The following is a 24,403-nucleotide window of genomic DNA, read 5'->3' as shown; positions in this document are numbered from 1 at the left end:
AGTAAAAAAAAAAAAAAAACCTCTAATGATTGTGCAGCTCAGCTGGGATCATCAAAGGCTTTTAAAAGAAAAAACCCTTTTTTTCTTTTAAATGCCTCTGACGATCCAAGCTGAGTTGCCTGATCGTCAGAGGCATTTAAAAGAAAAAAAGTCTCTGCCGATCAGGCAACTCAGCTGGGATCGTCAGAACCTTTTGAAAGCATTTTTTTTACAACCTCATCGCTGAAGAGGTTGTAAAAAAAATGGTTTCAAAAGTAAAAAAAATAAATTGGCCACGCCCACCCAGTCACATTAACCCCCCCACCAAGCCATACCCACAGAACCAGTAGTAACAAATTTTAGATTTCACCACTGATCAGATCCATAACTTTTTCTCTCCTAAAATAGCATATTGGAACATCCAATAACAATAACATTACTTAGCTAATACAATTCAATTCAACTTTTTCTTAACCAGAGAATATGGTTGTGTGCCTCACAATGCATGTTTAAGGGAAGCCCATAGCTTAATGTTTATTCTTTTCATGAAGAAAATCATACTCTCATTATCTAGAATATTAGGTTCAAGAAAAGACTTTCTATCAAAATTCTGACAGTACAAAGCAATGGATTCCAGAGTAACAATGTTCCATCGCTGAAACTATTATCAATTCAAAAACTGAATTCTTCCCCAAGATACTTTCTGAGATACAAGAGAGGTAAGAGAAACAAGGGATACCTCCTCCCACTCGCAATCCTTCCTTTTCTTAAACCTTCTACCTAACCCCTCATGAAAGTAGCACCCTGGAAGTCTATGGAGATTCTCAGTCAGCCAGGTCATGGTTTGTCCCAAAGGTGTAGAACCATATAGGAACCATTTGCGCTTCAGTTTGAGATGCAGACAACACAAACTCATCTCCAACAGCCCACGCCTGTGTTCAACAGTGAAGGGACAGAGGGCAGTTCCAAGAAGGTTGTTGTGACCTAGGCTTCCTCAGTCATTAAAACACACGACTAGTCCCAAAAACCTCTTTTATTGCAACAGCTGTGAATTACGTTCATTCACAGCTGTGTCCCAATTAGTTGCAAAAAGTCCTTCAGGAGAAGTCCTTCGGGATAATCACTAACCTTTATTTCCTTTGACACTCTGCCAAAGACCTACTTGGCAAAGCCACACAGATTCCAGAATCAAACAGAGATGCCGACTGGGAACAGAACTAACAATGCTGCTTTCTGCAAAGTGCCCACATGCCTTTGGTCCTCTTTTAAGCCTTATGGGAGGGGCCAATCATCTCCAGGCCTTACTCCTGAGTCGTCCTTTTTGTTTTAATTGTTCTTGCCTTCTGGCAGATCTGCGCATGTGCGCACTAGGAACAGGCTCCCCCTGTTCCTCTGCCTCTCTGATGTCCAACTCTGGAGGCTCCCAAGTCCGCGGATCACTCCCAGATGGCCCTAGCCTCGTCTCTGCCTCCAACGCAGAGCCCTCATCCGAGCCTTCCCCAGACTCCAGGACTGGCCCATGTTCCTCCCCAGCCTCCTTACTGTCCGACTCTGCTGCCAGCTCTGCAGGCTGCTGGTGGACCACAACAAACAGTCCTTTCAGCAGTTCCAAGAAGGCTCCACATCCATTTGCAGTTGTCAGGTAACCCTGAGGACATAGACAAACCTCCAAGTGGCCTCAATGACTCTCTAAAACAGGGGTCTCCAAACTTGGCAACTTTAAGATTTGTGAAGCAAAGCTGGCTGAGGAATTCTGGGAGTTGAAGTCCACAAGTCTTAAAGTTGCCAAGTTTGGCAACCCCTGCTCTAAAAGAATGCAAATGATCAGCTGTCTGCAAGGAATATAAATCCTTCCATTCCCCACCATCCATCAGTGATGAAATAGCTTTTTGGATGAGAAGCGAAACATCTTCAAAGAAAAACCAGAAAGTCCAGTTGCCTCTTGAAAAAGCACCTTTGGGATTAGCATGCCGGGAAAAATTGGCCCGAATTCTGGTACTGCGGGGCCATGAAGTCCAACCATTTTCTCAGTGCACCAATCCAAGTTGAAGCATCCGTGACAAACAGCTGCCTAATCTAATTTGAAGATATCCAGTGAGGGAGACCGTGTGATTGGTTGGCAATCCTTCTCCTACCCCAAGAAAATTAGGCAACATTCTCAGCCTCTCAAAAAAACATTTGCCAAAATGGTAAGATATTGTGGAAGATTTCAAAGGTTCAGAAGGAGAAGATTTCAGAGCAGGGGAGAATACTCCAAAAAACATCACTCAGTAGGGATCATTCCTTTCCAAAAGGCGTTTAAAAGGGAGTTTCTACAAGTGAAATGGCACAGTATCTTTTCCTGAACCAGTTGGTTTTGAAAATTATTTCAGGCTTCCTAACTGCCTATTCTTTATCGAGCTTTGGCTTAACTAGCCACAGTGTTGATTTCAAACTAATTTAAGGGCAATTCCCATACTTATTTTTAACATAGCGGTTTTAGGATGAAATCAACATAAATTGAGTTTTTCCAAGGGATTTTGCCACAATGAACTAAGCCTGTGGTTGAATACAACACTTCACATCTTTCAAAAAAATGTTTGAGGCCAGAGATGAGCTGTATTGTTACACGCCAAAGACTTGTTTGCTGTATTGAGAGAAAAAGAGAAAAACCCCTTGATAAAAAATGAATGAATGAATGAATGAAGTTACAATTCTTCAACAAATCTAATTTTGGGTTTATTCTCTATTAATCAATGTTATCTAATTCACACCCTTATCAGTATAATAGTACAATATATATAGCAAATCAGCCAGGGCTCTGTTATAGTCAGCTTTGTTATCTTCTACTACGTAGTTGCATAATTAACACTGACAGCCATCACTATTGATGTAAACTGGAGGAATGGAATCTTTATGTAGGAAGCTGCAGCAACTCCAGACTCACTGCTTCTGTCAAAAACCCCTCTAGAACGGAAACTCCCATCATAGCAGGGACCAAGAGTTCCCTGGGACAGTTAGCTAGAATTGCAAAGATGAAAATTTCTGCGTTAGATCATATACCTACCAGCACAAATGCATAACAAAAAGGCTAAGTCAATTATATTGTATACAAAACCATACACTCATTATTTTATTTTTCAAGCAACTAATCATACCCATGAGAGGAAGTATAATACCACATTGATCTTCTGTAACAAAGGCAGGATGTTAATTAAAAATATATAAATACACTCAGTGGAATTTACTGACAGGGGATAATAAATTCTGCAGTAGAGCTATCGGATTTGGGATGCAAAATTATGGGTGATCAATAGATTGCAGCAAAAGGATACAAAAACCTCTCACCCTTTGGTGCCATCTAGAGGCAGCCTATGTATAGTAAGTCTAATTTATAAACTTCCGAGACTGGCAGTTAGTCGGGGGGGGGGGGAGGCGGGGAAAGATCTTATGTTCATTGAGAATGAAAGAAGGTGTTGAAATTTGAGGAATTATTAAAAGGTGCAAATGGCCAAGACCATTACTGTTACATGAAGATGGAAGTTTAGCTGCTCTTTGGGAGATAATGGCCTAGTAAATTTAACCCTTTTTGTCATACCTATACAGAAGTGGTGGGTTGCCCCCAGTTCGGAATTGTTCATAAGAACCAGTAGTAAAACCGGTGGGACGCCCCGCCCACCACTCCAGATGTCATCATCAGTGATCTGCGCATGCGCAGAAGTAAGGCGCGTGCGCGAGCGAAGCAAGCTCACGCGCAATCCCGTTGCGAACCGGTAGTAAAGATAAGTAGAACCCACCCCTGCTATACAGTCCTCGACTTATGATCACAATTGTGCCCAAAATTTGTGTTACTAAGTGAGACATTTAAGTGAGTTTTGCCCCATTTTACAACCTTTCTTGCCACAGTTGTCAAGTGAATCTGGCTTCCCCATTCACCTTGCTTGTCAGAAGGCCACAAAAGGCTTCACAGGATCTTCACATGATCCTGGGACACTGCAACCGTCATAAATATGAGTTCATTGCCAGCTGTCTGAATTTTTATCATGTGACCTTGGAGATGCTGCAATGATTGTGTTAAAAATGGTCATAAGTTACTTTTTTCAGTGATGTTGTGGCTTTGAATGGTCACTAAATGAACTGTTGTAAGTCGAGGACTACCTATACAGTTTCCCTCCTCCCCTTTAGCCAGTTTCTACTTTGTGTCCCTTCTTCTCCACCCATTTTATTCTATATTCCCATGTAGATTCTCCTCTCTTTTATCCCTCTCCCCACCTCTTTTTTCTTCCAACGGCTTCTACTTTAAGGGGGACAATGTGCTCGTATGTATTTATATAGTTATATACTCTGATGTGAGACAATGGTGAGTATATGCAAATAAGAGATTTTTTAAAAAAATGTAAATTGGGAACCTTTTATAGACAGCCCTAGATGTGCATGTATTACATGGAGAATTTGGGAAATGGGACATAATGATCTCCAGGACTAGCTTCAGGTTATTTTCCACACAGGAGTAAGGGTGTTAGTAACAAGGTGAGCAAACTGGGGACTCCACAGGATTATGACCTGTTCCCCCAATTTCACCTTTTTGGGGGGAGGGAGTCATGTAAAATTCAGGATTATTTTATTTTAGAGTAAATATGGTAAATATATTTTAACTTCCCTGTTATTGGGAAAAAAAATCACCATATTCCACTCCAGAGAAATGCTGACCTATACAAGTGGAGGTCAGAGTTTTTGCAATAAAGAATACTGGTCAATATACAAGTGAAGGAAAATGAAACCATATGTGAGTAATTAGACCACAGAAATTGCATTTACCCAGAAGTGCTATTTTAAAGCATGCTCTATGTTGATCTTCTACTTTTGTGGCATATTACATTCTTGGCACCCAAGAAGAGATTCAGTACATTAAGCTGGCCTCTCAAATGAAAGAGAGCGTGCAAATAAGCAATCTATTACATTTGCTGATGTTGCAAAGTTTTCTTTGATCAGATGCGATTAGCCCAAATTTCTCCTGGTATATTTTATTACACGCATTGTTCAATAAAATCCACTTTGTTTCCTGACTGTATTCTGTCCAAAAGGGGGGGGAAAAATCTCTTACGTTGTCAGAAATGCTGCTTTCCAAAATATAAAAATTGGCTCAGTACTCAAGAGGTGTACTTCTTCATACAGAGCATGGAGTTTAGTTGGAGAAAACAACAGAGAACACAAACCAATACCAAAACACAAGCCATTTTGATTTATGATATTTGATCAACTGAGTTGCTTCTGTCTTTTTCCCTCACAAAGGGCATCATTCCCAAATGCCGTGAGGATATAGCAGCCAAATCAACTACTATTTCCTGGAGATTTCCTTTTGTCTTTCCTGCCGGTTGGTTTGCGGGACCATCTGTTCAAACCACCTGGGTAGGGAGGCTACAGGGAAACAGCATGATTTGAGTGACCAAGTGGCAAGCAATGTCCAGCTAGGCCAGACAAGACAATCTTCCAGCTTTAAGGAAATCTGGATCACCAGACTGGCCACCAAACTTAACAGGCCTCTTGTCAGCAATCCATTTCTGTCCCACGAGGTGGAAACCCTAAGAACTAGCATCTGAACTGGCTTCTTTTCTTTGTTCTTCTAGCCCTGGGGATGCAGTTTGAGCCAGGTGAGTAGCCGCTGCCCTTTTAAAGTCAGGTTGCTTCCGAACTTCATGTATTTGGCTCCTCTGTCTGGGTCTGCAGGAAAAATCCTGGCTGACATCAGGATGTACAGCACAGAGGGGGCAGCTGCTTGGCATTGTTGGTGAGGTGGGAAGAACACGCAATCGTACAACATGAACACATTTTCTGGATTTTGTTTCTCTAGGCCAAGGTCTGAAACATTTCTGAGGGTTAAGGGTTGCCTCTGGCTTTTGAGCAGAATTACAGGGTTGCACATACTTCAGAAAGTTAGGAGTGATTCAGAACTGAACTGCTGTTAAAATTAATGAACATTTAAGCATTTTTATGAAAACCCGTACTGATTTTTCTCTTCTATAACTTTCAAAAGTTACAACCGGGTGAGAACTTTTTCAGGCTTCTTCCAACTACAGTTTTGGGAGGAAGAAAAGGTTCTCAATTATATGCTCGAGCACTAGGACAATTATATACTTGTTTCTATTTTATAAGCCACAGTGCTAGCTTTTTAAAGAGGTCCTTCCATGAGGAAGTTAAATAACTCAAGATGACAGCAAGGTTTTAATTGCATCAAGGCTACATCAACTTTTTTGACCCTATCCTCCTGGACCCCTCTGTTAACAATACTCCTAGTTAATAAAAAAAGTGTAATGGAGCCCTAGTGGATACCCTTGATTTCAAAGCAGAATGCATTATGATCCTTTCCCTTTTATATTTTAAAATATGGCTGTTATGGCAGTGTGGCCTTCCTTTTAACAAAATGACTAGCAACAGCACCTATCACAAATCAGAAACACACATTTAATTGAAACATGTATGTTTTCCATATGAGTAAGAGGTATTAGTGACAAAATACGTCACATTGCAAATCCTGTTTCTTTCATCCTTCCAAGTGAAGCTACAATGCAAATATTAAATAATAAAAAATAGTTAGGGATGATCTCTGGTACTTTTGTCTTATCCCTGGCTTCAGTCATTCATCAATTATTTTCTAAGGACACCTGTAAGACCTATGTGGAATGATATATATTGTTATACTGATAAAGAATCCACCTGAGAACATTGTCTGTTTTACAATAAAACTCTCAGCCTAACCCACCTCACAGGGTTGTTGTAGGAAAAATAGGAGGAGGAAGGAGCATTAAAAGTAGATTTGCTGCCTTGATTTATTTATAAAAATAGCAGAGGCACAATAAAAATAAGTGTTTTTTTTTTTTAAAAAAAAAACTTTCCTGAAAGAATTAAAATAATCTCCCAATATATAACCAACATTTTATTTTATAGTCTATCTTCCAATATGGCATAAGCCTTTAAAAAAACCCAAGGAAATATACAAATCACACGAGACAAAATTATGTACATTAAATGTACAGAACGAAGAGGAGAACATAGTAGATTTACATAGTATCTGAAGAATAAAGTGAAGTATTTTACATTAAATAGCATTTTTAATAGCTAGGATCATTTGACGTCTCTGCTCATAGGCAGAAGTCATGATAAAGGATAAGTGTTCAACATAATTTTAAAATGTGGTTTTTGTATAATAAAAACCAAAAGTGACGTATTCAAGGAACTAGTGCTTTATTTATTTATGAAAGTTATTGTTGCCATTGGTTTGCAAATACTAGGAACCATGGAAGTAAATATTTCCTTGCACAATAAATTAAGAGCAATCATCATTGTAAAAGCTGATAATCATGATGGCATTAATGAGAAAGCTCACAGCCTGTGAGAAATGAAACTTCTGGTATGTTAATGAAAGGTGGAAGTCTGGCATTAATTCCAATCTGCTTATATTTATTGGGGTGGGTGAATTTGGGTGAGGTCTTGGAAGCTGAAGAATGCATTAAATTTGTGTCAAGGGAAAAAAGATTCTCTTCTTACATGAAAACTGGCATGTTATCCCTGTACAAGGGGCCATGCTAATTTTCTTTGTATTGTTCCAATTCTACTAAATGTCTTGCCAAAACATGCTTCAACAGCACATGTACTAAAATTGAAACAATACAGAGATTTACTATGGCTTCTGCGTCTGTATAATATGCTAGTTTAACCACAGAATTTATTTATTTATAAAAAAGGAGAAGGTATAATTTGCCTAAGAAAACTTGTTTCCATTACTAGCAACAATGAACTTGCAATAAATCTGTTTCAACTCATCCCAGCTAAGTGTTGGGACATTAAGGACAGCATAGTGTCGGACATTAGGTGGAGAACCAGGTTGAGCCAGGCTGTTCTAAACTGTACATTAAACTTTCTGGAATTCTGCGCTCAAGTGCACAACCAACAATTCAGATCATGCCAAATCTTTCACTAAACCAAGTTGAAAAATCCAATACTTTCTGAAAGGAAAAAGAGAGAGTTAAATTGTGACTGACTTGCCCTTCAACAATTTTCAAACCCTAGAAAAAGGGAGGCCAGCGTCCAACCCAAATAAAGCCCCTTAAGTGAATTGACAGTGTTTTTAAAAATGGGGGAGGATAATAATATGCTTAGTCTAAACAAAGAAACTGTCTGGTAACTTGAACAGACTTTATGTTCTTTTTTTCTTAAAGAAATCATTGGTTTGTAGTTTGTACTGACAACATATATGCATGAGAAAAGGTTTGAGATACTAGACACCAACAGACCAGAGTTTTCCCATATACAAGTAACTGCTCAAATATAGTCTGAGCAGTTTGTGCATAGCCACAATATATTTTTAAAGCATTGTGCATTAAAACAAAACAAAAAAAAGTAGCACAGATGATGAAGAAGGTACTGCTTGCCACACTGTCCATTTTTAAATTATCAAGATGCTCTACAGGACAGCCAAGAGTTCTCAATTCCACAATGCTATCAGCCAACTTCCATTTCTGAAAAGAAACAAACTACTATCCATAACACTTTAAAAATAAAGAATCTTGTTTTTGTAATGCACAATAGATTCAGTTTCCAGCATTATTTAGCACACACACTTCAAGAAATCCTGAAGTTAACTCATTAATATTCTTTTAAACTAAGGCAGAAGGCTGTCTAAACATGGATGAGACGTGCTTATTTCACTGCAATTTGCAGTATTCCAAATATTGCTTTGATCTACAATGAGTCACGTTTTCTTCCTCTTGATTTTGTTTATAATTTTTAAGAAATGGTATTTGCTAATTCAAATCCTATGTCTTCTGAGAAATGCATTATGTGAATGATGGTGAAAGAAGTGCATGTTTCCTTCCTAGCACCTTTACACGCCGTGTCCTCACTCAGTGCATGTTCATATGTAGGCCAAGCATAAATGAAAAAACTCAAATTAATTTAATTACCTAGCAGCACAACAGTAGTTTAGGGACCTTATGCTTTTACCCATCCCTGCAGGGGGTCATGCAAATAAGTTTGAAGAATGTTGCGCTAAAATTTTATAGATCAACTAATCATTACCATTAAAACATTTTTATTTTTATTATTTTTTGGTCACTAAAGTTATGAACAAAAGCCATGTCCAGATTTTTTTATATTACCAAGTCCAGCCATGCTCTGATCTAAAGCATGTGACACAAATACCTCATCTACTGCATTTATACCATGTTTCTTGTGACTGTTTTGGGATAGAATGGATATCCTTTTAAGCTATCCTATTTTCATTGCTATTGTTAAATCTTAATCCCAAATATGCAAATAAATATTCTGTCAATTCCTTCCCCCCCTCCCAATTATTGCAAAAAATATAAAACTATGCACAATCAGAGCTGGATGTAACAAGATTTCCCCATCATTTCTCTTTGCAAAAGATTTAACATATAAACAAGGAAAGCAACCCATTGGGCACTATAAATAAGAACTGAGATCATTTAGGGCAATTCCCCTGCTGGTGGACTGGAAGAGGTTCTCTCACCCAACCCACTTATTTGCAGACAAATTGGTCCACAATCTCTGTGCATTTCTTGCATTTCACGTAGCAGCACCAATGGAACTTGCAATGGCAGCGTTCTGTCTGCACAGTCTTGAACTGGTCATAACCTCGGCCACAGCACATAAGTTCACAGCCATCCATGCCTTCTGAAGTCTTATTGCAGAGTCGACCCTGGGTGCCCAGAGACCCAGTGCTCTCGTTGCGCACGCAGTAATCAGGACTAGGGTCAATGTACACCAGGTCATAAATAGTCGGTGCATTGAAGCGGCTGTTCACCTGAACCAGTTTGCCACGGAGATTGAGTTTCATAGCGGCAGCACTGTCGTATTTTTCCTTCAAAGCATCGCCCACCTTGCGAAAGTCAGCCAACTGCAGCCAACAGGTCTTTAAGCTGCATGATCCGGACACACCGTGACATTTGCAGGCTACGTCTGCCAAGCTATACACTGTCTGTAGGAGTCAGAAGAAGAAAAGTGAGTCCTATTGTCGCAAAATATAAACAGGTGTAAAATAAACAAAACAACTACTTTTATATGCATTACCCATTGGAGAAAGAACTGCAAATGATAGCATCTCTTCCCCTGGCACCAGTCTATTCTACCTTCCGGAATGCCCACCTGCTTTGAAATCTCCTGTTAGACTACTGCTAAGTAACAATTTTTTTTAATTATTTATTCAATTTCTGAAGCAGCCCATCTCAAACAAATGACTCTGGGCAGCTTACAATTCTAAAACTGTAAAACAGTTAAAACCATTTAAATCAATAAAAGTTAAAACATACAGAAAACACTTATTTGGAAAGCTGATTAAAATTTCATTCACCTTGTTTCATTGGGGTTTTTTACAAAAACTCCCCCAGTCTTAACTGTTGGTTGTCACATCATACCCAATATAATAAGAGTTTTTGACAGGCTTGTCTGATAATATATTTTATCTGCTTCTTTATTTATAGGCCCACTTATCATTTTTGTATAAAAATAATGGAGGGAAAAGATACAGAAAATATAAAAGTCCAAGTTACTATGACCTGAACCTCCATAGTCAGTCAAAAACCTTCACAGCATTAGAAAGTTACTTTAAACAGCAATTTTGACAGTAAAATATTAAAAATCAGGCTACAAATTGCTGATTTATAGTGACAATACTGCCCTATCAGCACTGATACAGAAATCCAATTAATTTTGCTATCTTCCCAACGTTTTATGGCATGATACTGCCACCTCACAAATTTCACTAAAAATGAATCCACGAAAAAACAATTGTCTGCAGCAATTGTCTACAGTTTGTGTTGTTCAGTTGCTAAGTTGTGTCCAATACTTTGCGACCTCATGGACCATAGTATGGCAGCCCACCTCCATCCTCCACTGTCTCTGAGCCTGTCCAAGCTCATGTTCATTGCATTGATGACACTATCTAACCATTTCATTCTCTGCTGTTCCCCTTCTCCTTTTGCTTTCAATCTTTCCCAACATTAGGATCTTTTCCAATAAGCCCTTCTTCTCACTTGGTGGCCAAAGAATATATGTAGTAGTTCATTGCATGATGTTTCTCCTATCTCTGGAGGTTTTTCTTCTTCACCTTTTTGATTAACATTGAAAACATGGAAATCACTCACTCACAAATTTTGCATGCAAACTGGAACTTTTTTTAATGTGTAAATGGTCTCAGAAAGCAACAACACTGGAATAAATTATCATGGTCATCTGTTTATGTCATCTCCAACTTGTCTGTGAATGGTTCACCATATGCTGATGGTCAGGATTAAAGAATACCCCATCCTATGCTACAAAATTATACTAAGCTGGCAGGATCAGAAAGTATGAGAAAGTGCTAGCAAAGTTGTTTGGCCCACTTACACCTGTGGGTATTAATGAGCTTAAGACACCATGGAAAACTCGTGTTTGTTCAAGGATATTATGTAAGATTAAAGATTGTTTTATACTTCCTTTGCATGCTGGATGGGACAGGGGGGAAAAAAAAGGATGCCAGGCATTATTAGATGCCCTAGAAAAGGAATGGGACAAACTTCTGATCAATCTTGAGATATGCAATCTGATCACTTTTCCAATCAATACCCTTCCGTGGCTGCTTGAATAGCCACAAATTTCTTAGAATTACACAAATTATGCCAGTCTAAAGTCTCATATGCTCATACCTGGTCCAAGCACAGACCTTCATTTCCAGTACAATAATATATCAGTTTTACCTCAGTTCTCCTACATAACTGCATGAAGCAGTTTTCTGGATATTCAGATTTTTTTTCAATAGGTTAACCTAGATAAATAGCTTTTTCTCTTTCAACAATGGCTGTCCAGCTGTTAAATCCTTAGAATTCCATCTTACTTTATTTGAACCAGAGATAGTAGCTTAGCCATTTAATATTGGCTGATTCCAAAAAAGTTGAGAAGAATGAGACCTAGTTTTGATGAGAGACTACCCAAAAATTCCAAGGCTGTTAACCAGAAGAAGGCAATGACAAACTTATTTCCATCTATATAGTCCAACAGGAATTGATCTTGATCTGAGGGCATCTTTGCCTTTATTTTATTATTATCGGAAACCATTTCAAAAACCAGTACAATAGGCAACAACGTGAAGAGTGAAAGGATGTGTCTGAGCAATTACGTTTCAGGTGCACAGATTTTGTTTTTCTTCTCTTTTCCACTTCCTGATTTGCAGCAACCAAACAATGCAGCAATAACAGAAAATGAACAGGATCAGAGGCCACTTATCCATGGTTGATAAATGGGTCGTCATCCTCAAGAGAGCACAAGCACAAGCTCACTCCTTGCATAAACACTAACTGGTGTCACCTATCTGCACCACTGCCTCCTGGTTCACCAAGATGACAAGATATCCAGTCCCTCCCTTCTCTTATTCTGTTCAAAGTTGCTTGGTGCTGCTCAGCAATCTGCAGATTTGTGATGTCAATTCTCCCAATAACAAAAAGAAAGAACAGTAGAAAGAAGGTAATCAACTTTGGCAGGTAACATTTCAAGAAGGAAAACTGGAAATAATTGAACCTATGAAAATCCAGATTTCTAGCAAAAATAAAACTTACAAGTTGGTTTTACCTACCACCTTTAGACTGGGGGAAAAAAATCCATGATACTTGACCAATCAGTTGACTGGCTCATTGATAGTAGAATTGCATCAGATTTTTCTTTTCAACCCCCCCATTTTCATACTGGAAAGATGTGCTGCTCCTAGAGCAGATTTTCCATTCCAGTTTAGCATCTCCCTCCCACACTAGTCTCCATGCACAGCCAAGTGACTCCATCCAAAAGAGAAAACCCCAGAACACCTCTGGGTGGGGGACAAGCCGACACCGCAATATCCTCTTTGTAAAGTCTTGGCAAGGAGACCTTGATAATTTACCCTGTATAAATAGACATGAGTCAGTGTTGACACAGCCCCAAAAATCCTGGGGTCTGACACATTAGGTAGATGCTGAATGCCATTTCCACCCAGCATTAAAAAGGGGGGAGTTCAAACCCTGCCAAATGGCAAGGCAGGAAGGCGGCTCAAAAGGGGTGGTAGCAGGGAACCACTCAAAGCCGACACAGGCAACTGTGAAAAGTCATTTTTCTTCTTTCTAGCAACAAGTTGGCCTTCCCAAGGCTTTCAGATGCCTTCTTGTCACATTTAAATGTTATTAATTTTCAATTATCCTTCATCTTAATTCACCTTGAAACTCAAGTGTAAAGTCTCTAGCCGACTTCTCCTGGCACCGTCAGTTGTAGGAAAAATAATGATTTTGGCTCCTTCCACTTCAGGGCAATAAAATGAAGTTTACGCTCATTCGTTTAAAAGATTTTGAAGATTAAAAAAGCCATAAAAACCAACTTCCACCACAGAAAAGCTTTTTCTCTAATAATACAGAGAGGGTGGCACTTTTTTTTTCACAGCCTTATAAGGAAGACTCAAAATAGCCCCACACAAGAACATTTCGCTCTAGTAAATATGCTTCTTCTTTCATCCCTTCCAAAGAAAACTGGATGGGTAGGAAATATAAGCTAATAAAACTCTATTCTGCAGAAAATTTACTGTGACTTGCACAATTTTACCAGAAGAATCTGGGTGGGGAAAAAGTGTAATTTCAGCCCCATGCACAGGAAGGAAATCAAGCATTAGCTGTTTGAGTGCCACTCAGATTGTAAACTTTTTATTATTACTATTATTTAAAATAGGCCATTTGTATTTATCTAAATTGAGGTATCCTGTCTAGTCTACCTCTAGTAGTAGTGGTATTAATAAAGATTATAATAATCATTTCTGCACTTATTCATCAAGTCTGTTCAAGAAAACAAATTCAAAAACAAGACAGCTTATGGGGGGAAAAAACAAACGTGTGAATGAATTAATGAAAAGTCAGCCTTTCTGTAAATTACACAGCAGCGTAAACCTTTACAATATCAGTTAAGAACAAATAGATGAAAAGAATCCCTTTTTTGAGCTACTTACTCTTCTTCCTGCTTCATTGTTATGTATGTTCATCAAAATTCTAGCGCTCTCATAAGATCCTTTCTGATAGATCCGCTCTCGCTCACGGGCATCCACAAACTCCTTGGCAAAACGGTAGCCATAATCAATGTTGTCTCCACAGCCCCCCCACAGCCAGTCCCGAGGTAGATCTTTTGGCCGGGCAGCCCTGCTGCAGCCACAGGAAGAGAGCTCTCCCTCTCGGCAGGCCCGGCTCATGGCATTCACCACACCAGCAGCACTGACAGCATAGGTAAAAGCAGTTTCCCGGCTGCCTACAAAAGAAGAAAGGAGAAAGAGAAGCTGCTCAGCATTGGAGACTGGAGTGCATGTATTTATTTGTCAAAGAAGATATATTACTTTTACAATGGAAGAACTTTGCCCAACGGATTAATGTACTTTTGAAAAATAGGGTATATCAAGTGAACGTTAAGTATAATATTTGACCAAACTTGTTGGTATTGGATGAAGTTCCTATTTAAAAAAAAAAAAAAAACTATGGGAAAATCCTCTTGACTTGTTCCAAAATTCACCCTTTTGGGGTATCTGAGAAACTAACAACAAGTTTATACTGAAAAAGAAAGTTCTGATCTAATGATAAGGTTCACAAACTGATCAAGAAATAATTGACGTGTTTTCTAGATATGTACTCTATACAAAATATCCTGCGTGAAAAATGTAAAAAGCGTTTTAAGAGATGCTTTCACGGTAAGTAAGAGATCCAGGATACCAAAATGGGCTAGTTATTTGAATAACCTGAAGGAAAATTCATTAGTTAACAGGTTACACAAATCCATCCACAAATTAATAAAATTGGCTAGTCCCATGCCGATTTCTTTCAATTTTAGCCATATTGGGCAACTGTCTATAGCTTTTTAAAATTGTAACTAAGGGGGCTGTCACAAAAGATAAAACATAGCCTTATGCAATGATTTGAATGTCAATCCTTTACAATGCTGTGTCCTAAATTCTAAAATCCTCTCATTCCAGGTTTTTCCAAATAAAAGACAGATTAATTTGTATATATATATAGCTACATTTTTAAAAGCCAAAGGATTGTATTTAAAACAAAAGTTTTAGAATTATATTATCTCAAGAAGTTTGCTGTCAGTTTTGTGCCAGTCAGGAATTTATTCCAAATTAATTTTTGTAGTATGCTTAATCTGATTTATTCTAATACAACTATATGAATAATGGAGAAGCCCTATGACTTTTACACTAGTATGGTTCAGATTAAGTTCATAAACACTTTACTTCCTTTTGCATACATATGGCAATTATATATATTTTAGTAGCATTTAGGTTTTATGTTTTCCCCCAAAAGTATATTTTAAGAGAAAATTTTTGACTATGGCATGGGAAAAAAAAGGCAGAGATGGTATACTTTTAAGAAAAACAACAGATGGAATAAATTTATTTGTGGCATGTTTAAGACAAATATCATCAACTTTGACAATATTAGAAGTCTCTCTGCCAGCAAGAGAGTGTTGGTTTGTTTGGAAGTTCTCTATCCTGTGCTAAGCATAAACATGATACCTTTACATCAGGGAAAGATGACATGTTAATCTTTGTCCATTTCAAACAAGAAAAATTCTTTCCTCCATATACATAATTTTGAAAGAAAGACTTCAGAACAAGTAAGAGCATTTGCTTATATGGCTCAAAAGTTAGTTTAAAATGTAATCTTACTCAGAGTTTAGTTTTTTAAAGACAACTGATTTAGTGGTTTCCATGATTTAAGTGAATACCAAGTACAGGACTTTTTTTTTTAATCATATACTTTTATTCAAGTATATGGTAGGATAACTAAGCTATATTGATTTCGACAAGCATTCTCGGCTCCCAACCCAAAGACCGCTTTTCAACTTTTGGAGATCAAGTCATAGACAAAATTTTCAGAAAATGTTTGGTTTGTTATCATCTACTGTTCATCTAGCCAGAGAGAAAGTACCCAAATATTACACAGCCAACTTTCCAGGATTGTTCAGAAAACAAAGAAATACTTGTGCCAGCAGTAATGTATGCTGATTCATATCTCACTGCACTTAATGCCAAAGCTTGTGCTATTTCACAAATAAAAACCATAACTGTAAGAGATATTCTACCTTGAGAGTCAGCTCTTAAAGCGACAACACCAATATACTTCATTGATATCAGATTTGTTCCTTTCAGCAATGAAGATGTAAATCTAATCATTAGACTTTTACTCTTTACTTAAATTTAGATGAAGAAATTGTACAACCTTGCAATACACTACACAAAATATTTCAAGTATTCTTTCAAGTCAAATCAGCTAAGAATTTCTCACAAAAATTCTGAGAAACACAAAGAAAAACAGCCAATAGACTCTATCCTTTGTAACAAGTACACTGTTATAGCTGGATTTATAGTAAGGTAGAAAAGTGTTTAAGCAAGAAACAGGTGTCTGGGTAAAGAGAAACAACAACCTATTTTATAATTCACTTAAAGTAGGCTGAAATATGAAATGACAATTTCTCACTGCTTTGGAGAAATTTCTCACACTACTTGTTCTCACTAGTATTTTCATGATCTGAAAAGTTGGATGCGCACATCCTGACTTGTAATTAACTTAAACAGGTTATTGCCATTTTAAATCAAATGAAATAAATGCAGATATATTATGAGCAGGAATCGAAGGCCTGAAACTAAAATGGGAAGTAGTTCTAGCACTGATAGTTGTAAACTTTGTATAAAGAGGTTGTGTTAACTCAGATATTATAAAACCAATCTTCAAGTCCTAGACACATACATCTATGCTAATATCTGAAATAGTTTCAGGCTTTTAGCACTCCATATCTATGGAACACATACTATACTAACAATTAAAAAATTTATTCAAAGCCTCCCTCAACAGCAATTATAATGCAAAGCTGCAGGAGAACATTTAAGTCTTCAAAAGGCAAGTGTTTCCACTTACTTCATTAAAAAGGGCACGGAAAATGTTTGAGATTTTGTAAAGGTTATTTTACATAAAATTAACTTTTAGAGTAAATGTGACTTAACAGCATCCCTTCAAGCAAAGCAGAAGCCTACTCAATTCTTAAATGAAGTTATTTTTAATCTAATTTTAAAGTCATTCCAATCCTTTCCTATCCTGTTTCAAAAAGAGGAATGTAAAATTAGATTTAGATCTCAGTATTCTGAAATGATATTATACACAAGCTGTGAGTTAAATTGGGGGAAGGGCTAGACCGGAGGTTCAGACTTAAATATTCAGATGTCATTTCTGCAAGCGGATAAGGGGAGAAAACAGCAATCCACCAGTCAACCAAGGTATCTATAATAATGCTGTGAGCTGAGCCCATCAAATTCAGTGGGGTTATCAGAGATAAGACCTCTGTAAAGCATAAAATGGAATTCTGCTGGTATAAGCTTGTCAGCAAAAAAAAAATCAAAAATAAATTGACAAAAGATATATTCCTACTAGAGAGATCTTTTATGAAGAATAGCAATTGCTTAAGTATATGTATCATCTATGTATCTATGGCTGCATATGCACGCACAGACACACACTTGGCCTTATTCAAAGTATTCTGTCTACAAACACCAACATAATTCACATCATAGCCTTAAATTTCTTTAATGAGAATTAGCTTGTTTTCAGAAAGCTATAATCCTGAACTTGCTTTTCCTGTTGAAATCTCATTACATTTTCCTTTAAACGTAATGAGATTTCAATATTGGTATATATACAAGCTTGAGCTGAGAAATTATGTATTAAAATAACAGTCCAGAATAGACTTGATATAATGGTATGAAAAATTAAGGTGATTAATCTAAAGACAAAATTCAACTGTTAACATGGTTTTGCTATGAAAATGATCCTAGGCCAGCCAAATCTGCTTCCAATCTCCTGTCCTAAAAACAGATTTGGGGGATGGGACGAGAACTTCAGTATTATTCTTCTCTTTTCTATATAACCGTCAGTCTCACAATGGCTGCTTGCTCACCAAAAGGATTTTGGCTTTTTGCCAAAGGCATTTTAACATTTCCATTCTTGATTATCTTCAGTGGCACATAAAGGACCTGGCAAAGTTTTCTAGCACATAACATACAAAAATACTTCATGTAGACTCTAAAGTACTTCCTACCTATCTGCATGACTCTGCCAAAGACAGAGTTATTATCCACAGTGCTACAATTCCATCTTCTGTGGCGGAACTGATACTGGCATTCTTTGATCCCTGTCTTTGCGCCCTCTCCAATGTATTGCATGTGATCCTGGTACAAATGGCAGAGTTTCTTTTGTCCTTGAGACAGCCCTGCCAATTGGCTACAGAGAGGTTGGGCTCCAATTATATACACCTCTGGCATCTGGACAGGGTTCATAGGATTCATATGGTTCATACCTAGAGACCTGTAAAAGGAGAAGAGTTATATTAATAAGAGACAGTTCAAATACAGAAACTGAATGCACATGCAGTCCTACAGCAGATTTACTTGGAAGAAAGGTTCAGTGATGTTCTAGGCATAGTGGCCAAAGTGGGAAGAAAGACTTGTTGAATATTTGAAATAATAAAGTAAAACCATCTGCATGAAGTTAGGAAGACAAAAATGCATTTATCTAAATACATTTGCCCCCTTAGCTTTAAATTATTGCGCTCTCCCTACATTTTTGAGAATTAAACACACACAAACACACTCTGAAAATATTTAAATCCTAACCTACCACATACTTTTTTTAAAAAAAACCCTGTAATATCAGCATATTACTATCTAAAACATATTGAACATCAATAAAATTAACAAGTTAAATAACACAAAATATAGTTTGTATGTAAACTATATGAACTATGTGAACATATATCTGAACTAGACAATTTCTAGAGGCATTATGAAATAAATGCCTTAATTTAACAACCACAACTAACAACTTCAACCAAATATTTTTTCTAACTTAAATGTGTGTTTTAATGATAAATGCCTGTTAATCAGACAGTAGAACTGTTTCCAGAAATTAAATTCCATTAAGATCAATAGGGCTTACCCCTATATGTATACAGAATCTATAGCCTTATATTCTTTCAGAGAAAAAAATAACAGAAAGTTACTAAATCCATTATTTTAAAGTAGCTCCCAGGATTCACTTTTGTGTATGTGTGCTTATGTTGCAAGCTCAATACGCTCATTTCAACTTCACATTTTATTTAGTTTCTACTATTACAGTTGGTTCCATAGAGAATTCAAATTATTACATATATGTGGCAGAGAGTTCACTAAAGGAACAGAATGAAACAAGTGGTTAGGGATTCATAAATCAAGTAATTACATTTTCCAGGAACTATCTGGGCCTTCCTTCTTCATATTATCTGGAAACCGGAGACAGACAGACCTGTATTGTGTGTGGGTGATTAGAAAGTGATAAAAATAGAATTAAAAAGCTTACCACCAAGAGCTGGCTTCTATCATGATTTGGAGAAGCGAAGAGAAGATGGTCAGACCCAACAAAAGGTACTTGGAAGTCATTGCCCCTGTCCACAAAGTTCCACTTTGCATTATTGCTCCCATGGACTTCTGTAGGGGAGGGAAGAGGAAAGAGACTGATTTGACTGTTATTGCGTGGCTCAGACCATTTCAAAAGTGAACAAAGTCCAGCCTGAAGGGGGGGCGATTCTCTGCAAAGCGGCAGCGGCCCTTTTCCCCAATGAGTTCTTACAGTGCAATGGCCAAGCCACTGCCTGCTGCTCCAAGTGCATTCATCCGCCCAACTGCCCCACTGTTGGATCTCAGTGTTTGACTAACTCTCAAAGCAGCCCAGATACTGAAGGGAAGCTGACCGGTACCCAGCCCACGGTCCTCCCTCTCTTCCTCCTCCTTCTTCTCCTCCCAGACTGCAGTAGACAAGACCTTGGCTTTGGGGCAAAACCCAGCCCTGGCGCAGCGAGCTGGGTGCTGCTGGGTTCCACGGCTGGCCACCCTGTCAGGAGAAGCAGGTGGACTGAGACAGGAAAGAGATTAAGCAGTGAACACACACACACACACCACAGGGTTTTTGAGCACCAATCCATCAAAGAACCCCAGAAAGGGAGGGGGGGCAAGCAAAGGCCTATCATTTTGGGGAAGAATCTCTTCAAGTGAATCCTGGAGTGATGAGGTAGAGAGTTGGGCTCAAGGCTTGTGACAAGCCTTCTCAATGGAAGGAGAGGAGCTCTCCCCATTTCTGCATCACTGGCAAGAACCAGAGACAATTTAATAAACCTCCGACGGCCTAAACCCAAAGCAATTAGCGTCCCTTTCCCCACTTAAAGGAATGTCACGAATGCTTCTATCCAGATTTTCGTGATTCATTCGCGGCTAGAAGGGACTCTCTTTCGTTTTCATGGTTGGCCTTGGAGAACCTTAAATCATTTACACCGTAGCAATTACAGCGAGCCCGGATTTGAGAACCGGACAGTTTCAGAGCCGCTCCCCCGATGAAGCAGAAAGGTCCCGGAACCACCACAGACCGCCAGCGGAGGGCGGGTCTGCCTTTCACGCGCAACCCCGGGCTTCCCCGCGCGCAAACGCCGCGAATTAATCGGAGGGCGCCGAGCAAGCAACTTTCGAGCTGCGCGCTCGCTCGCCGCCTAGGCATGGCTGGGTTGGGAAGGTTCATTCCGCGGGTAGAGGAGTAACCTAGGAGGAAGTCCGGAGGGTTTCAGGCATAGCAGGCGGTTTGAAGACGGAAAAAGATAGCCCTGCGACGGGCATTTCCATTTCCAAGTTTTAAAAAGAGAAATCAGCACAATCCAGTGTTGCTTTCTCTACACTCCCGTGCCGACGGACATTGATGTTTCAACCTGGTCGGTATGGTTGCAGTATTATTGTCCTGACCAAAACACAATTCCACTCACCACTCAATCTTAACCGCGTCTACTCAGAAGCCCATTCTGCAGATTTCCAATGGGATTACTTCCCCCCCCCACAAAAAAACCAGGTCTGCCCTTAACTACCCCCCAAGAGATGGGGGGGGGGTGATACAGCTGAAGGTACAGGGTGCTCCGGCAAGGAAGAAGGCGGGATCGCGCTTGTCGCGTCTGCCACTGCAAATCGCCCTCCAGGTTTGACTTGCAAAAAACTCTTGGGGAAGTTTGGTTTATTTCCCTGGGAACCCCCCGCCCGCCCCCCCGGCTCGTATTGCTCGGCTGGCCCTTCTACGCAGGGATTCTCCTCGGCCTCGTGCTGGGTAAAAAGGAAAATGGCTTTCCAGGCGAGCGGGCCAGAACGGCTCCTTCAAGCTTCCAGAAGCGGGGAAATGGAGCTGGTTCGCGAGTCACATTTTAACATGCTTGAACTCTCGCCGACGGGAGACTTGGCACCGGGAATGCTCCCGATGGACTTAATCTGGCCTATTCCGAGCCCCTTCCAGCTTGCCCTCACGCCGCTTTTTTTTTGGTTCTATCCCGCGTAAAACAAGGCGCGGTCGCGCCCCGTTAAGCGGTCTCCCCAAATGCAACGTGACAGAAGGCTGTAAGAATTTGGGGGAACCGGCCGGAGAGGCTGCGCGTCTAATGACGGGCACCCGATTTATTCCTCCATCAGACTGAAGCGCGGAGTTCATGCCCCATAAAGCCGTCCACGCTCAGCAAAAGAAGGGAGGGAAATGGGGGCCGGGGAGACCGCGAAAGCCACTCCAGCCGCCCCTCGTCGAAGGCGAACAGCGTACGGACAAACCGGAAGAAGGCGAGGAAGGAAGGAAGGCTCCCTTAGCCATTGCCCATCGGGGCGATTCAATCGCTTCCCCTACCTCCGATCTAAGCTTCCCGTGTGGCCTTGGGCCCGTTCCCTCCGTCTCGGGGGACCTTTCGCTGTGGCACATCCATGCAGATTTCAGGCCGCAGTTTCAGCTTGCCGCTCGAGAGCAGTGGGCTTTGCAAGGTGCAATTTGATGATGCTAATCCAAGAATAAACCACTCGCGAGAAAGTTGAATCTGAGGGTCACAGAGGTCAGGATCTAGGGCGGGACGTTTTCCGAGGCTTTCTTACTAAAGCTGGGAGAGTGGGGAGGGTCAAACAAGGGCTTTTTGGAAAAGGTAAAATGCCAAAGGAGAAAATCCCAGGGCACAGATGGTCCAGTGGAGCTGCTTTTCCTGATGCAAACTCTCAATTGTACTATTTTGCTGACAACCGGGGGAAACCTTATAACGATATCCTGCGTCGCTGAATGCTCGGAATATGCTTCATGCAAACTCCGCTAGGAGAATCCCAAGTTTTATTGCATTCTATATACAAAACCCCTTTTCTGCTCAAAAATAAGCAGAAGGGACGAAGGGATTCCACAGGCTGAAGAGACAGGAGGCGCTTTAAATACCTTATGCACAGAAGTCAGTCGCCTGGCTAAAACTCCGTCGGGTTGCTCTAAGGAGGCATTCTCCTCCTTCCCCGATAGAGGGCAATCGCAACCGCGAAACGTTAGGTCCAGCCGAAAGCCGGCGGATCTGGAGTTGTCGCCTTCCTCTCGGCTTTTGGTGGCATTCATTACTTTTGAGTTTATTCAGTGCATCCTAGCGCAGAGCAGAAAGGACCTCGGAGGCGAAACCCCTCCCCATTCCGTACGGGGCACCCAAGGAAAACGCACCGCGCTCAAGCAGATCCCTCCACTCATTCGGGACGGAACCGTTTTCTGTATCTGCAGAAGGTCCGTATCAAAGACGCTTCTTGCAGCCGGTCGTTTTTGGGGCACTGGCGAAGATGAACTTTTTAATACATTTTCCCCTCTCTGCAACGGAGCGCGGGCTTCTCCGCTTGCGACGTCGTTTTTTTAAAAAAAAAAAATGCAAGGGGTCTGGAAAGTCTGTTTGTACATCTGGTTTTATGGCCGCTATTTTAAAGCTCAGTTCTACTGGGGTTAAGTAGGTATACAGACTGCGAGCCCTTTCTAATCTGATGGGTTGCAAAACGCAGCCAGAATTGCTGCAAGGGGCCGGGCTCGGATTTTAGGAGCCGATACCTGCCAACCCACCAATTGTCCCGCAGGTTCGGTGGGGATATAAAAGGGGCAAAGCGTCCCGAAGTTTGATTGCAGAAGCTTCCAGGTTTTCAACAAAGGGAACGAGTCAAGGGCTGCAAACCAGGCGGTGGGCTAAAGCGACTTGTTTCGGCTCACCCCACGATTAACCCAAATGCAAGAAAATCGCTGGACTTTCTGTCGGTTTATGCAATTTGACTACCCCACCCGCCGAGAGAAAAGCTGAACTTTCCTGGCTGAAGCTGAACTTTCACTGACCCCACGACTGTAACTAATTTAGCATACAATTGACAATTAAAAACAAACACACACTACTTTTTGAACACGGAACATTTGGAGCATCAAAGGCCCTGGGGGAGCGAGCGGAGACAAAACCCTTCCATCCTCCCTCGCGAGTAAAAGCGGGACCCTTCTGTATGACAACATACAGAACCCGAGAACAAAAACTGAGGGCTCGAGATGGAGGAGGAGAAAGTCGCCCAGGGATTTTTTTTTTTTTCCCCACTGGCCACCAGCCAAAACCCCTTAAAGGTACAGGCCTTTCCAAGGCTGCCATTACTCCCGTTTCTTCAATCCCCACGAGTTAAAAGTGGCAGTTAAAGTTGTCCTTTTAAAACCCACTGGATAGGCGAGGTAAAGCATGTGGATTTAGGGAGGAATTAAAACAGCTTTCCGAGGAAATCGATCACTCACTCCAAAAGCAAAGGACGACTAAGCAGAAATCCTTTGGAACAACAGGTTTCTGAGAAAACTAGGAGTTTCGATTGCGTGCCCTAATGCATAACCGGAATTTAATATTATGAGACCAATAGAGGAAAATATGGTTTACCCTTTCTCATCAGCTCCACAATAAACTTAATATTGTGGGGAGGGGGGGTGCCAAGTAGCTCTGGCTAAGCTCTTCCAAGAAGGAAAAAAAAGTTTTGTTTTCGTCTCAAGATTTTCCTGACTCAAAACTAGGATGTTTGGGAAGAAACCCCAACTATCGCCCCCCTCCCTCCTCCTCCTCCCCGTATCTCGAGCAAGCGGGTTTCAAGCACACCCACCCTTCTCATTTCCAAGCGCTACTCACCTCCATTGTGGGGAGGAGGGGGAGGGAGGAAGAGACGACGGCCGAGGGGACCAGAAGAGAATCAGGAAACCGTCTAGTTTAGCAGCCAAGTAATCCAATCGAGGAAGCCCAAAACCCAACTTCTCGCAATCTTCTCCGGCGACAAATGACAGGGTTGTTCTGGTCGGGGGGCGGGGAGGGGAGACCCGCTCCAGCGCTGGAGCGAAGAAGCCTCCTTCGCAAGGTCCATCCGCGATCGAACCGAGACAATCGCAGATCAGCCCAGCCAGGTACCGCTGCCACGGCGCCGCCGCCGCCTCCCGCGCGAGGCTCGACGCCTCCCGAACACTCCTGCAGACTTCCTTCCCCGCCGTCTACCTACCCGCTGCCACGGGCG

The 24,403-nt window shown here is 40.6% G+C and overlaps 1 protein-coding gene and 1 non-coding gene across 2 annotated transcripts; both read right to left on the bottom strand.

Moving 5' to 3' along the window:
• Positions 1 to 7,483: 7,483 nt before the first annotated feature.
• LOC139313544 (U6 spliceosomal RNA) lies at positions 7,484 to 7,589 on the bottom strand. Its single transcript, XR_011600142.1, has one exon. It is a non-coding gene; the product is annotated as a U6 spliceosomal RNA (small nuclear RNA).
• Positions 7,590 to 9,098: 1,509 nt separating this feature from the next.
• WNT5A (Wnt family member 5A) lies at positions 9,099 to 24,178 on the bottom strand. The gene is made up of 5 exons (XM_070933638.1): positions 24,028 to 24,178; positions 19,395 to 19,522; positions 18,100 to 18,365; positions 13,970 to 14,262; positions 9,099 to 9,955 (listed from the first exon to the last, which is right to left on the bottom strand). The coding sequence occupies exons 1-5, from the start codon at positions 24,031 to 24,033 to the stop codon at positions 9,497 to 9,499; spliced, it is 1,152 nt and encodes a 383-aa protein (XP_070789739.1). The 5' UTR covers positions 24,034 to 24,178; the 3' UTR covers positions 9,099 to 9,496.
• Positions 24,179 to 24,403: the final 225 nt, after the last annotated feature.

Source organism: Pituophis catenifer, unplaced genomic scaffold (assembly GCF_029215685.1).
Source record: "Pituophis catenifer annectens isolate HBS135680 unplaced genomic scaffold, rPitCat1.0.hap2 SCAF_2, whole genome shotgun sequence".
NCBI classification, from domain to species: domain Eukaryota; kingdom Metazoa; phylum Chordata; class Lepidosauria; order Squamata; family Colubridae; genus Pituophis; species Pituophis catenifer.
Note: the sequence above shows the minus strand (reverse complement) of the source record. Positions and strands in the feature narration are given on the sequence as shown.